The 14,963-nt window shown below is 44.4% G+C and overlaps 1 protein-coding gene across 1 annotated transcript in view; it reads right to left on the bottom strand.

Annotated features, from left to right (window-relative positions):
* Positions 1-1,874: 1,874 nt before the first annotated feature.
* LOC124612629 overlaps positions 1,875-14,963 on the bottom strand; it is a 607,586-nt gene continuing 594,497 nt past the window's right edge. The window contains exons 9-10 of the mRNA XM_047140925.1: positions 8,532-8,656; positions 1,875-2,843 (exon numbers count right to left, since the gene is read on the bottom strand). Coding sequence (XP_046996881.1) covers positions 2,689-2,843; positions 8,532-8,656 — 280 coding nt within the window. The 3' untranslated portion in view covers positions 1,875-2,688. The remainder of the gene's footprint in view (positions 2,844-8,531; positions 8,657-14,963) is intronic.

The following is a 14,963-nucleotide window of genomic DNA, read 5'->3' on the forward strand; positions in this document are numbered from 1 at the left end:
AAAAGCAAGTTATACTAACGAGGCCAAATGTGTCGTATTACTAGGACAAATACCCATTCAAGACCAGAAAAACGTTCGAAATTGCCTTCCTGACTCTATGTTATTCGTGTAAGCCCTGTAATTTTTAACATTTAAAACAGTTGTTGTGCACACACCAGAGAAATAATGAACAAGAAGAAATCATAAACCGTAGTCTGCTAATGTTTTGGGCTACTTAAAATGGCAATAGGCCCCGCCCACTCTGGCTTCTAAACAACGTACAGCTAAATCTGTAGCGCCACCTCCCATTTTTTTTTAGCCTCCATGGACGGCATCGCGCTTGCTTTGTTCCTCAGACAGCGCGCAATATCATCTGCGACACCACGTTTCTGCAATAACATCTCTGGGTCGACCGCTCTTCACGGATACTGGTCGCAAGGACAGTCCGCATCGTGTGATCGTGAAGTACCCACGGCCCACAAAGCGGTATCGCAAGAGTGATGAAAATTCATCTTTATTGAGGAAACGAATGCGGTTTTTGATATCTTTAATGCGAGTGAGAAAGATATTTTGGTTTATTTGATGAAGACTTCATAATAAGGTAAAAATTAATTTCCTTTGCTTTAAATGCGCGCTAGCTGCCGCCTACACACTATTATTAAGTATCAACACAGAACCCCCCTCTTATTAATTAGGTGACATTAGCGACAGTTCAGGTAAGATTACCCAATTAATGCAACCTTTTATAATCTACAATGAACATATATATTTTATAATAATTCTTTGAGTATGACACTGTTGAAAAAAAACTTATAAGTATTTTCAGAGTCGTTCATTTCTTTGCAATTCTTGGTTGTAACGAAGAATACCTTTGTCAAGCGACTTTTCTAAATTTGCCAATACACCTTTTAAAGGAATCACCATTAACCTAATTTACAATGTCATCATCCATTTCCCAATCTATGTCATTCACTAGCTAAAGTTTAGAACCTGCAATTTAAAATGCAGGCACATTACGAGAACTCATTGTACACGGAGTTAGCCTTAGTTAGTCAGCCGCCCAATAAATGAGACGCGCATTTTTATTAGCTTTCAGTAGCAGCAGCCCCCGTTCTGGAGGGAAATTGCCCGAGCGTTATTCATTGCCACAAGTAAGCCAAAAGAGACAAAAAAAAAAAAAAATACGTTTCAGATTTCAAGGAACTTCCTTTCACATGACCGGAAACCAGTTAACGTTTTGTCAAATATCATGTCTGAGAAGTAAAGAAGTGTGATACACGGTATTGCGATTTTTGAAGGGAATCTGGGTAGAACCTGGTTTTCCTTATTAGGCGACTCAGTACATTTTCTTGGAAATCAAGCAGTCAGATTAACTCCTGTTTCAATTCATTGCTAGCAACAGACGCAATTTCTCAAACAACCTTTAGTGCAATCCAAGCGAAGCAATTTTCAATGCGAAATCGATAAACAGAAACAGTCACGAAAACCAATATTTTCTTAAAAAAAACTTTTCAATGTGTTCGTTTTATGCGTACACACCATCCGCCCAAAAAGTTGCGAGACTGATTTTATTCCTGGCGTATAAGCGATGCAGCGCATTAACTGCGTTGGTAGCTCAAACTAGCAATTGTAAAAAATAAATGTGCATATGATGAATCAATTGTGGGAAGGCAGTGTTAAATAAAGGATCTTGCTCCACAGAACAGATGTATGGCATTATCTGCTTCATAGCACTGTTGTACAAGGAAGCTAACATTATAGGGAGCTGCACGAAAAAGAAAGACAACGAAATAGCAATGAAAAACTGTGTTAGTGCAGCAGAAATTTTGTTTTATTGATTACTTCTTACATCTATAGGTGTCAGAGGGCAGGTCAATAAAATGAAACACAGTCACTAATAAAAAACGAGGTTTTACTTTATACAAATTACACGATTTATGTACAACAACGCAATGATTTAAAGATACATAAGATTTTAAAATACATAGTCCCAAATATCTACAAGACCCTCACCAGTTTGTGAAAGTGTAGTTTCTGGAAGGTTTCGTTGTTTCTTTTTCCGTTGTCTCTCGTGTACATGAAATATGTCAGAGTATTTGTTGTGAAACGTTTGTCTGCGTCGAGTCTAAAGGGGTTACACGCTCAGTCATCACTTCACTGAAGTTAATTACGCCGCGATGGGTTTCAGCTGGCTGTGCATGAGGGTCCTGCTTAAGCTGGGCCACAGCCCGCGTTGTCAGTCCATACCTGTCATGGAAACTTAGCTCTCTAAATTTCTTTCAATGTCGTTTCCGTATAAACACGTATATATTTTTTTTCTAAATTAAAAACAAATATTACACAAACAGATAAAACATGTGATACCACAGACTGTTACACATGTGCTAATAATACTGGTTCTTGTACGGTTTCTCTGAACGGGGCGAAAAGGATTTGGGAGGTTATTAAATTGTTCCGAGAAATGTGAAACTGTACACAGCGGAATGTAGTAGGCACGCTGAAGACGGTCAGTTTTTCTCCGGAAACTGACGCGCTATTTGTAGAGCACTGCTGATGTTTGGTTTTCATTTTTTGAAGCTGCATCGAAATTTGGAAGGAGGGTAAGAAGTGCTCGACATTGGTTTTATAAATAATGCAGCGGGTTTCTGGTGGAGCGGCCGCGGGGCCGTTGGTAGCCTCTTGTGCTGGCAGCTAGAGCGGGCACGCTCGCTATGCGGTGCTTCCGCTGCCTCCACTTCCGCCGCCGCCGTTGGCTGCGTTGACTCCGGCAGCGCTCAGCGAAGGGATGCTGGCCCTCGGCTTGATCATCATCACCGCCCTCTTCAGCGTGTAGTCCCAGCCTCTCCAGCGGAACCACACGATACCTGCAACACGAAACAGCTCGTCAACATCAGCACGCGTCTAACCTGTCTGACATAGACCTTTAATTCGGCGTGACAGATAAACAGGGTGAGTTCGAGTCTCGGTCCGGCACACAGTTTTAATCTGCCAGGAAGTTTCATATCAGCGCACACTCCACTGCAGAGTGAAAATCTCATTCTGGAACATCCCCCAGACTGTGGCTAAGCCATGTCTCTGCAATATCCGTTCTTTCAGGAGTGCTAGTTCTGCAAGGTTCGCAGGGGAGCTTCTGTTAAGTTTGGAAGGTAGGAGACGAGGTACTGGCAGAAGTAAAGCTGTGAGGACGGGGCGTGAGTCGTGCTTGGGTAGCTCAGTTGGTAGAGCACTTGCCCGCGAAAGGCAAAGGTCCCGAGTTCGAGTCTCGGTCCGGCACACACTTTTAATCTGCCAGGAAGTTTCATATCAGCACACACTCCGCTGCAGAATTAAAATCTCATTCTAGGGTGATTATAATTAAAGTTACACTTTCAAAACGCTGTAGAAATAACACCACTGATCAGAATGATGTCAAATTGCAACGGAATATTATCGGAGAAGGGGGACAACGTATGGCAGAAGAAAAAAAATAGTGTGAAAATTGATCACTAGATGATGCTGTATGTGTCTGAATACGTAAATTAAAACACCTGCCATGCGCACGACCCACTGAAGTTGGTATAAACACGCCGGGTACACGGCTTTTTCTCTTTTCGCGCCTGCGACGTTCGCCATGACCGTCTCAATGCAGGATTGCGCTCTATTTGCCAAGCTGTATTACAAGAATGATGACTATACAGACATCACTCTGCTGAAGCTCCGGACACTTAGGGGTCCGATGCCTGTCGTGGGTCGAGAGAGAATGATTCGGAAATTCGAAAAGACAGGTGTGCAACCTGGTAGATGGAGGAAACGAACTGATTCAACGTCAGTACGTCAGTGGAAGCAGTGGTAGAGGAGACGAGTGGTGATGTGCAAACGTGTAGCGCACGGAGAATTTTTCGAACATTGGACATACCCGTAAGCACGGAGCGTAAAATCCTACGAAACATTCTTCTTTGCTATCCATTCAAAACTATCCATATGCACGAGTTGCTCCCTGTTTGACCTGCCAGCAAGAGAGAGCTTTGCTTTAGAATTTCTTGCTCGGATGGAACTGGACAATGATTGGCTGCGGATGATTTTGTGGACAGATGAAGCCCACTTCCATTTGACAGAGTATGTCAATACGCAGAATTGTCGAATGTGGGCAACGGAAAATCACACGCACATCAGCCAGTACCACTTCATCCTGAAAAGGTCACAGTGTGGTGGGCGTTTACGGCATCATTTATCATAGGGCCATATTTTTCGAAGAGACAGGTGCTTCCAGTCCAGTTACCTGTACCGTCTTTCGTAAGCGCTATGAGTGTCTTGCGCAACCATGTCATTCCAGCTCTCCAACAGCGTGGATGTGTGGATGGGATCATTTTTATGCAAGATGGTGCACCTCCGCAAATCCAGTTAAGAAGCTGTTGAATCGCCATTTCGGAAATGCTAGAATTATCAGCCACCATTTCTCTACAGCCTGGCCGTCCCGATCACCTGATCTGTATCCGTGTGACTTCTGACTGTGGGGCTGTCTGAAAGCTGTTGTGTTCAGTGTTCCGATTGCAAACTTAGGTGCACAGAAGGCACGCATTGCGCAACACATTCTGAACGTGACCCCGGAAACACTTGGATCAGTTGCGGAACATGCTGTTTCTCCATCTCAACTTGTTGAACAAAACAGTGAACAGAATACAAAACATGTTTTGCGCCAGTCTCAAGGAAATTAATAATCCGATTTGAGTTTGATTCATGCTTTTTATGCGGTTTTTGGCCTCAGGACAATTAAAAACCGGTGTGAGTGATGCTTTTTATGCGATTTTTGGCCTCAGGACAATTAAAAGCCGATGTGAGTGATGCTTTTTATGGGGTTTTTGGCCTCAGGACAATTAAAAACCGATGTGAGTGATGCTTTTTATGCGGTTTTTGGCCTCAGGACAATTAAAAACCAATTTTTCCCATCCGATATCTATGAACTTGCGTGGTGGATGGGTTTACGTAACTAACAGTATCACATCTGTACACCAATGAGTACAATTTGTTTAACGTCAGATGTACACCTTAGGCTTTGTTGTATCACTCATTTGTCATTTGTAGTCGATCACTATTAAATTATGATGCTTACAGCGCCATCTATTGCTACAGTTTGTAACTATTTAATTTTCTTCTGCCATACGTTTTCCCACTTCTCCGATAATACTCTGTTGCAATTTCAAGTCATTCTGACTAGTGGTGTTATTTCTACAGCGGTTTGAAAGTTAAACTTCAATTATAATCATCCTGTATACTGTTGGAGGACATTAACGCAGGGCATGTCCACACATCGCCTTTGTGATGGCTTGAACTCTGCTGGAAACACTTTCAATGAGGTGTCTGATTATCTGCGGAGATATGGTAGCCCATACTTCCTCAAGGCACGAAACCAGGAACGTGGTTTGGGGAGAAGCCGAAGTTCTAATTCCTCTCAAAGCTGTTCTATTGGGTTCAGGTCGGAACTCTGATCAAGCCAGTCAGTTCCTAGAACGTTATTGTCCACTAACCATTGCTTCACAAATTCTGCTTTATGACAGGGTCCACCTTCTTCTGATACAATCATACTCTCTGAAATATTTCTGTATGGTATGTACTGCACAGTGCTGTTCATGCGTTCGTATACAAAGAGGTGACAAAAGTCATGGGATAGCGGTATGCACATATACAGATGGCGGTAGTATCGCGTACAGAAGGTGTAAGAGGGCAGAACATTTGCGGAGCTGTAATTTGTATTCAGACGATTCATGTGAAGGGGTTTCCAACGTGATTATGGCCGCACGACGGGAATTAACAGACTTTGAACACGGAATGGTAGTTGGAGCTAGTCGCATGGGACATTCCGTTGGAAATCATCAGGGAATTTAATAATCTGACATCCACAGTGTCAAGAGTCTGCTGAGAACAAATTTCAGGCCTTACCTCTCAACATGGACAACGCGATGGCCGACGGTCTTCACTTAACGACCGATAGCAGCGACGTTTGCGTAGAGTTGTCAGTGCTAACAGACAAGCAACACTCCTTGAAATAATTGCAGAAATCAATTTTGGACGTACGACGAATGTATCCGTTAAGACAATATGGCGAAGTCTGACGTTATTGGGCTATGGCAGCAGTCGACCGACGTGAATGTCTTTCGTAACAGCACGACATTGCTTGCAGCGCTTTTCCTTGACTCGTGACCATATAGGTGGGACTCTAGGCGACGGGAAAACCGTGGCTTGGTGAGACGAGTCCCGATTTCAGTTGGTGAGAGCTGATGGTAAGGTAAGGTGCGAGAGTGGCTCAGGCCGTACGAAGCCACAGACCCAAGTTGGCAACAAGGTACTTTGCAAGCTGCTGGTGGCTCCATAATGGTGTGGGCTGTGTTTGCATGGAACTGACTGAGGCATCTGGTCCAACTGAACCGATTATTGACTGTATACTTGGAGACCATTTACCGCCATTCGTCGACTTCATATTTCCAAACAACGGTGGAATTTTTATGGATGATAATGTGCCACGCCACCGGGCACAATTGTTTTCGATTGATTTGAAGGACATTCTCGATAATATGAGCGATGATTTGGCCACCCAGATTGCCCGACATCAATCGCATTTAATATTTAGGGTACATAATCGAGAGGTCAGTTCGTGTACAAAATCCTGCATGGACAACACTGTCGCAATTACGGCCGGCTATAGGCGCAGCATGAGTCAAGAATTCTGCAAGTGACCTCTAACGACTTGTTGAGTCCATGCTGTGTCAAGTTGCTGCACTAAGCTGGGTAAAAGGAGGTCCGGCAAGATGGCAAATGGTTCAAATGGCTCTGAGCACTATGCGACCCAACTTCTGAGGTCATTAGTCACCTAGAACTTAGAACTAATTAAACGTAACTAACCTAAGGACATCACACACATCCATGCCCGAGGCAGGATTCGAACCTGCGACGGTAGCGGTCGCTCGGTTCCAGACTGTAGCGCCCAGAACCGCTGGCCACTCCGGCCGGCTGGTCCGGCAAGATATTAGGACGTATCCCATGACTTTTGTCACCTCAGTATACTTCTCCATTTATTAGTTTCTTAAGCGCAATAAGGGGTACACGCCCCAACCACATAAAACACCCACTTACTGTAACATTACCTCCGCTGTACTTAAATGGAGGCACTAGCCATGGTGGGAGGGTGACGTTCCCCATACATTCGCGATCTCAAACCTCTCCATCGGATTGCCACAGCGTATAGCATGACTTATCAGTCCAAACCACTCTCTTCCAGTCATCCACTGTGTAGTGGATTCGCTCTTTACACAACCTCAAGCGTCGCTTATCACTGACTACAGGCATATGTGGCTTATGACGTACACACAGTGACTGTACTGCTTGGACTGCTTGTAGCACTTTGGAATTCACTAGTGACCTCTTCGGCTCATTTCATGCAAATTTTTACAACCATCCTCTGCAATGCTCGACGATCCCTCTCCATCAGTACTTGAGGCCTGCGTGGTGTTGATTCAGCTGTGGCTGTTTCTTTGGGTTTTCTCTTCACAATCACATCACCAACACTCGACCTGGGCACCTTTACAAGGGTTGAACTGCGCTTGATGGATTTATCACTTACGTGACATGCAATGACTAATCCATGTTCGAAGTCACTGAGCTGTCCTGACCGACCCATTCTTGCGTTGATGCTTCTCTATGAACAACACAATAGTCCTCCCCCCCTTTTTCTAATATACTGGAGAGACTACCATTCGTGACGTTTAATGATCAGTTATACATTAAGTAGGGGTGTTCAGATACTTTTGATCAGATATTGTTAGAGAAATACGGAAGCGTACTGAGATATATGGGGCCGGCCGCTGTGGCCGAGCGGTTCTAGGCGCCTCAGTCCGGAACCGCGCTGCTGCTACGGTCGCAGGTTCGAATCCTGCCTCGGGCATGGATGAGTGTGATGTCCTTAGGTTAGTTAGGTTTAAGTAGCTGGAAGTCTAGGGAACTGATTACCTCAGACGTTAAGTCCCATAGCGCTTAGAGCCATTTGAACCATTTTTGAGATATATGGGCATTAATTTTTTCGTCGCACCGTTCGCGAATGGAGTAGAACAGGTAATCACCAATTTAGATAAGAGCTACTCTCCGACGAGCACAATACAAGGAGGGTATATATGCAGAAGTAGGTGTGGTAAAAATTCATGGCCAGTCAAAGATTTAGCTCCTGTCTTTTAGTGTATCGTCCAGACCAGACTAAAATGTTACCGAGGTTTTCATGTATTTGTGAACATTCTGTGCAGGATGATATTAAACTCCATATGTGACTGGAGGAGATATCAAACGAGTCAGGAATAATTATAGTGCTGAGTATGCTGCGGATAATTCCTGAGTTTTGCAATTTCCAAGGGATAAGTCACTTGTGTATTGACTGTGGGCTGCCCATTTGCATCGGTGTTATTGCTCACTGCACAGAGGACACTTCGACTGACGGCACGGAGGATCAGTTTTCAATATGGGCAGCTGTGACTGACGCTGGAAATGTAGCAGTGTCAGTTGTAGGCTAAGAGCTCAGTTTGCGTACGCACCTTGACGGGCGGTGAGGTCCTGCGGGTCGTTGAGGTAAAGCCCGTTGAGGCCACGTCCGCACGACTTCCACCACCAGCCACCCTTCAGCATGGAGGCGCAGTTGAGGCTCGACCGGTCGTTATCCCTGCAACAAAGCGTGGCGCACCATGTAAAAACACACATACAACAACGCCCATTTGGTGTGGGCATTCAGCGGTACACATACACTTATTTGACGTGAGTGATGCATTGTTACAAACAGTGCGCAATACAGATGAGCTATATCTAAAATTATGAGTGCGTATTTTACTTTGCTAAGGGTAATAAGAAAAATATCAGTTATGATATCAGTCTATTACATTGTTAATTTTAGTTTTCTTGACTTTTATTTGGCAATGACTATCAGCTGGTATCTGAAAAGGCTCCCTATGTTAAAACAATAAAAACATCATCAACAGTACAGTCATTATCAGGACTAATTCTCAAATACGGACGGCGCTGTAAATACGCTGCCTGACCATAATAGTGAAGCTCCCAGAAGGGGAGGAAAAAACTGAGACTTCACAGGTTGACAAGGTATGTAATGTTATTCAGTGATTGTGTTATAACATCGAATTTACAAAGAACTTGACAATTTGAGCCCACTTATCACTATGACGTTACACCCCCTCTGGCCTAGATGCATGCACTGATTCGGTTGGGAAAGGTGTCATAAAGCTATCGTATTCCCTCCTGTGGCAAGATTGGCGTCAACTCTTTTAACTGGTCCTTGACAACCTTCATACTTGCACTGGAAAAGAGCTCACATCCGAGCTGGTCTCACACATGTCTCACACAGATCTGGAACCTTGGTGGCCACAGGAGTGCCTCGGCATCACGCAGACAGTTCATACAGACACATGACATGAATGGACGAGCATTGTCCTGTTGAAAAATGGCAACGCAATACTGTACCATGAAACGTAACACATGAGGACACAGGATGTCTGTGGCGTAACGTTGTGTCGTCAGAGTTCCTTCCATCAGTTCCAGCCGCGACCCGAAGTCATATCCGATGGCTTCCACTCTATGACGCCAGGAGTAACCCCCCCCCCCCCCCCCCGTGCCTCTGTAAAAGACTGGAAGAATGGGACTTCCGATCAGCTTGTCGCCATACTCGCCAACGATGATCATATTCGATATTTCAGAAGCGCGATTCATCGCTGAAGCCAATACGATGCCATTGGTAAGAAGTATTTGCTTCCTTTTTAAAAAAAAATAACCGTTTTTGTTATCTTATGAAGTTATATAGTAAATTCGACATCTTATGAACTTATATAGATAATTCAACATTGTAAATTGTAAATGATTTGACGCTTTACACAGTTCGTTGTAGGTGCTTCTGGGAGGCTGAATCTGTTAAGATCGATTCATCGTTCGTCTTTCTGCTACAACTTTCATCCCTCCCTGGTCTTGACGCTCTGTGTTGCTGCGTCCTGATGTTGATAGTTGCTGCTTCCTGAAGTTGACAGGAACCCGTTGGTTTGTTGGTGATGTTAAACAGTTTGTTGACCGGCACCACTCCAAACGGAGCCGTTTGCGCTGTGGTGTTAACGGCTACCTACTCGTATGACAAGAATTCCCTAGTCCGAATGATGCTAGTCTCCGACTATGGTGTGGTATGACACAGACATGTTCTCGGATGGCAGGCGCACATTTGAAGGGGTTGTGATGTGCTTGGTACACATTACGGTGATCCTCCCTTGCGGCGGTCGTATATAGTCGACTGAAGTGTGCCTGTACTCACGAGCCTAAACATCTCAACATCACCCCACTGCCACACCTTAATACCCCAAAAATCCGGATTCGACGAGCTGGCCAAATAGAGACCCTCTATGAGGTTCTTTTGAAACTCTGCCAGGTGCTGATAAAGCTGCCTCAAGCGAGATCGCGGCATTTCCGTGTCCTTCATGGTGATCACTGAACATCTCATGCTTTCCACACCCCTAATAGGACCTATACCCTATAGGCCTGGAACAAAACTAAAGACGAACATCACTAATCCAGTTTTGTGGCCATTCTACCAACCACAGAGAACTGAAACTGTAGTAATTTACATACCGTCGACGGTGTGTACGTATGAAAACTTATATTGACATTCGTCGACATCATCTCGGTGCTTCATTTGTTTTGTCAGGCAGCATAGGTCGGCAATATTAGCGTCGGGAAGTGCTAACGCAGCTCAGTTAATTTGAAATAGCAGTTTCGAGTTTATGCATAGTCTCACTTCGCTATGAAATTGACCAGTTTCGTGGACAAGTACAATTAATAAATGGGACGGCTATAATTCTTAAACGTTTCCAGTAATCTATGAAAGTTGATGGGTCTCATTTCTGAAAACTGCAAAGAGAGTAGAAGGAAACTTACTTTGCGAGTCAGATAAAAATCGGTTGTCACAACCTCAGAACCATGGCCGAAAATGAGGTTTCTCTAACGCTGCCAACGATTAACAGCCTTACGAACTCCCAAATTATTGGTAAAGAAATAAGCACTCATGGTGCTGAAAAAGGAATTGAGTATTTTCAAAGCGAACAAAGCAACAGGCCAAGTGAGGTTCCTAATAGATTTCACATTTAATACGGCACGAAATTAGTCCCATTGTGAGCTCATTTTTGTCAAGAATTTCTCGCGAAGCGAACAGTACCGCTTGACGGTAAAGTACCACAAGTCTCTCCTGTGGACAAGAACGGCAAAAGAACGGACGTACAGAAATGAAGACGTTTGTCTGTAACATAAGCAAAGACCAGACTATAAGCTTGAACAAAGCGACATTCCTGAAAGATAAAAATGTCTGCACCGCGCTCAGATTGTTGGATGATGATAATGTCGTCTGCACAAAAGTAAGTTCGATAGTTCTACAACGCGTTTGACGTACATATACTTGTGTGCATAAATTAAAGATACTTTATGTAACAAAGAGAAAGAATTTGACAGTATCTGATTATCGGTGTTTAACTTTTTTTAATTATTTAACGTTAATACCATGAAATGACATAAAATGTGATGAATATGTGGTATATGCGTCGAACTCAAGACGTCTATCGTATTCAGAAGCTCGCTGCTAATATCTGTCGTATCTGTATAGCCCACATGGAAGCGTAATTTAAGTGGTTAATTTGGATAAGAAGAAATTTCGTTCTCGCAGCAATTTAGAGAATCGGTTTCGAGGTGGCCTGTACAACTGTTCTGGTGCGTCCATTACATGTCTACAAGCGCTATGAGAATAAGAGAGATTACGCAGCACTCAGAGACATATAGATGGTCATTTTTTTCTTGACTCCAAACACAAAACGAATAGAATAAAAAGACACTGGTATTAATAGTATGTACCCTTCACAAAGCACTTTACAGTTCGATGCATGAAATATGTTGAAGAACCACTGTGTAATACAACTTCAGGTTTTATTTTCATAGTCACAGTGTTTCACGTAATTTCCTCTGATCTTTGGAAATAATTTATGCGGGTAAGGAATATAAAGTTGCTGGATGGAAACTACAATGTCAGAAAAAAAATCGCAACACCAAAAATTAATTAATTTAGAATAATGAAATTTCGGGAATACATTTGTCGGGATAACGTTGCAAATGTCAGGTGCTGGTACATTAGTAACCGGTGTAACAGCCAGAATGTTGAGAGAAGGCATGCAAACGTGCATGCATTGTGCTGTACAGATGCGGATGTCAGTTGTGAATTGGAGTTGCACTTGGTCGGTCAATACGGGGATGTTTAGTGTGGGTTATGGATGACGCTGGACTTGTCTTCCTATGATTTCCCATATGTGCTCGACTGGAGACAGATTTGGTGATCGAGCTGCCCAAGGCAGCATGTTGACGCTCTGTAGAGAATGTTGGGCTACAACGCCGGTATGTAGGCGAGCGTTACCCTATTGGAAAACAACTTTGGAATGCTGTTCGTGAATGACGGCGTAATAGGCAGAATCACCAGACTGACATACAAATCTGTAGTCAGGGTGCGTAGGATTGCGATGAGTGTGCTGCTGAAGTCATATGAAATCGCACTCCAGGCCATAACTCCTGGTGTACGTCCAATGTGTCTTGCACGCAGACATGTTGATTGCAGGCCCTCAACTGGCCCCCTTCTCACCTACACACGGCCATCACTGGCTCCGTGGCAGAACCAGCTTTCCTCTGAAAACACGACAGACCTTCACCCTGCCCTCCAACGAGCTCTCGTTTATCACCACTCTCGCAAACGGCGGTGGTTTGGGATCAGTACAATGCACGCTACAGGGCGTCTGGTTCGGAACTGTCTTTGAAATAACCGATTTGTAACAGTTCGTTGTACAACTGTGGTGCCAACTACTGGTCAAGCTTGTGCTGCAGATGCAGTAAGTTGCGCCAGAGCCATACGCCGAACACGATGGTCTTCTCTCTCGGTAGAGCCCGTGGCCGTCCAGAGCTCAGTCTTCTGGTGACCGTACATTTTCGTGACCATCGCTGCCAGCAACAATGTATAATGGCTACATCTCTGCCAAGTCTTTCTGCAGTATCGCTGAAGAAACATCCAACTTCTCGTAGCCCTGTTGCACGACCTCGTTCAAACTCAGAGAGGTGTTGATAATGGTGTCATTGTCGCCTTCAAGACATTCTTGAATAACATCAACCCACCACGTCCAGTCTCAAAGGTAACTAACGCTCAAGACCGTTACAGCTTGTATTTATAGCAAAACTGACTTGCGTCCTCATGCTGGCGGTACTAGCGCCACTCTTATGCGATTGGTGCGAAATTTGATTAGGTTCAGATGTAAAAACATGCCTGCCAAGTTTCGTTTGTGTCGCACTACTCCGTCCTGGTGTTGCAGTTTTTCCCCGTCAGTTTCTACTGAATATACCGATGATCCCAAATATCATGACTCTTGGCCAGCGTGAGACCCAGTGCCGCCTGGTGGTGTTGTGGGCATGTCACGCGATATGGGAAGAACATAAGCAGAGCAGAGACGATTGCGGAATCATTCTGGCGGCGATAGGAAGCGCAAAGTTCGGAAATCCACTGACATAAGCGGTTTTTACAAAGGGTTGATTTTTATGACCCGTCACCTGGAAACAAGTATCTCCGTAACGGTCGTGCTGGCCGGCAGGTCACGTGGTGCTTGATCAAGTGGTGCAAGGACGGTGAAACCAGGAGTGGACCTCATCACAGAATGTGGAGGTCAGAGGTTTGCACGCTCTGCAAAACAGGATAAGCGGCGATGTGTGGCATGTCTGAAGAAAGGTTACAGTACAGTTGCAGGTGTGAGTGTTACGGAGCACACCTCTCACTGCAGACTGTAGAATATGGACTCCGCAGCAGACGACTCCTGTGTGTTCCCAGCGACAGCGTCAGTTACGATTCCAGTGGGATTATTGAGGCAGGAGAAGAGGAGGAGGAGGAGGAGTAGAAAGCAGTAAAAGTAAAGTCGTTGTTTTAAATTTCGTATTTAAGAAATCGTGCACGCAGAAGAATCGTACATCGTACAAACAACTGTTGTTTGATCATAGCACGAACTAGAGTATAGACAACATAGTAATAAGCATCCCTGGTGTAGAGAAACACCTGAAAGAGTTGAAAACAAATACGTCGCCAGATCCTTCCTGACAGAATCCAAATTGGGTTCTACAAAGAGTACTCTACAGCGTTGGCCCCTTACTTAGCTTGCATTTATCGCGAATCTCTCGCCCTCTGCAAAGTCCCAAGCGATTGCAAAAAAGCGCAGGTGGCTTCTGCGTATGAGAAGGGTAAAAGAATGGATCCGCTTAATTACGGAGCAATATTTTTAACATCGATTTGCTGCAGAATCCTTCATCACATTCTCAGTTCGCATACAAGAAATTTCCTCGAGAGGGAAAAGCTTCTGTTCACAAATCAGCACGGTTTTAGAAAGCACCGCTCGTGCGAAACTCAGCTTGCCCTTTTGTGACATAATATTCTGCGAAACTCGGATGAAGGGCAATAGGCGAATGCCATATTTCTAGATTTCCATAAAGCAAATGACACGGTCCTGCACTGCTGACTGCTAACGAAGGTACATGTTTACGGAATAGTTTTCCAGATACGTGAGGGGCACGAAGACTTCTTCAGGGACAGAAATTAGTGTGTTGTCCTCGATGGCGAGTGTTCTTCAAAGACAGGTGTTTCGTCAGGAATCCCTCAGGGAAGTATGATAGGACCGATGTTATTTTCTATATACATAAATGACCTGGCGGACACCCCCGGTAGCTGAGGGGGCCGGTACGGTAGCTCAGCGTGTGCGATCAGAGGGTTAGCTGCCCTCTGTAATAAAAAAAAACTGAGTTAATGGATCAACTACGAACTGAAACGTGTGTCTTGCGACGTCCGCCCCGAGCAGATGAAACGAACGAAAACGAACAAAATGAAAAGGGGGGACTGGTCAGCGTGACAGAATGTCAATCCT

Source organism: Schistocerca americana, chromosome 4 (genome assembly GCF_021461395.2).
Source record: "Schistocerca americana isolate TAMUIC-IGC-003095 chromosome 4, iqSchAmer2.1, whole genome shotgun sequence".
NCBI classification, from domain to species: domain Eukaryota; kingdom Metazoa; phylum Arthropoda; class Insecta; order Orthoptera; family Acrididae; genus Schistocerca; species Schistocerca americana.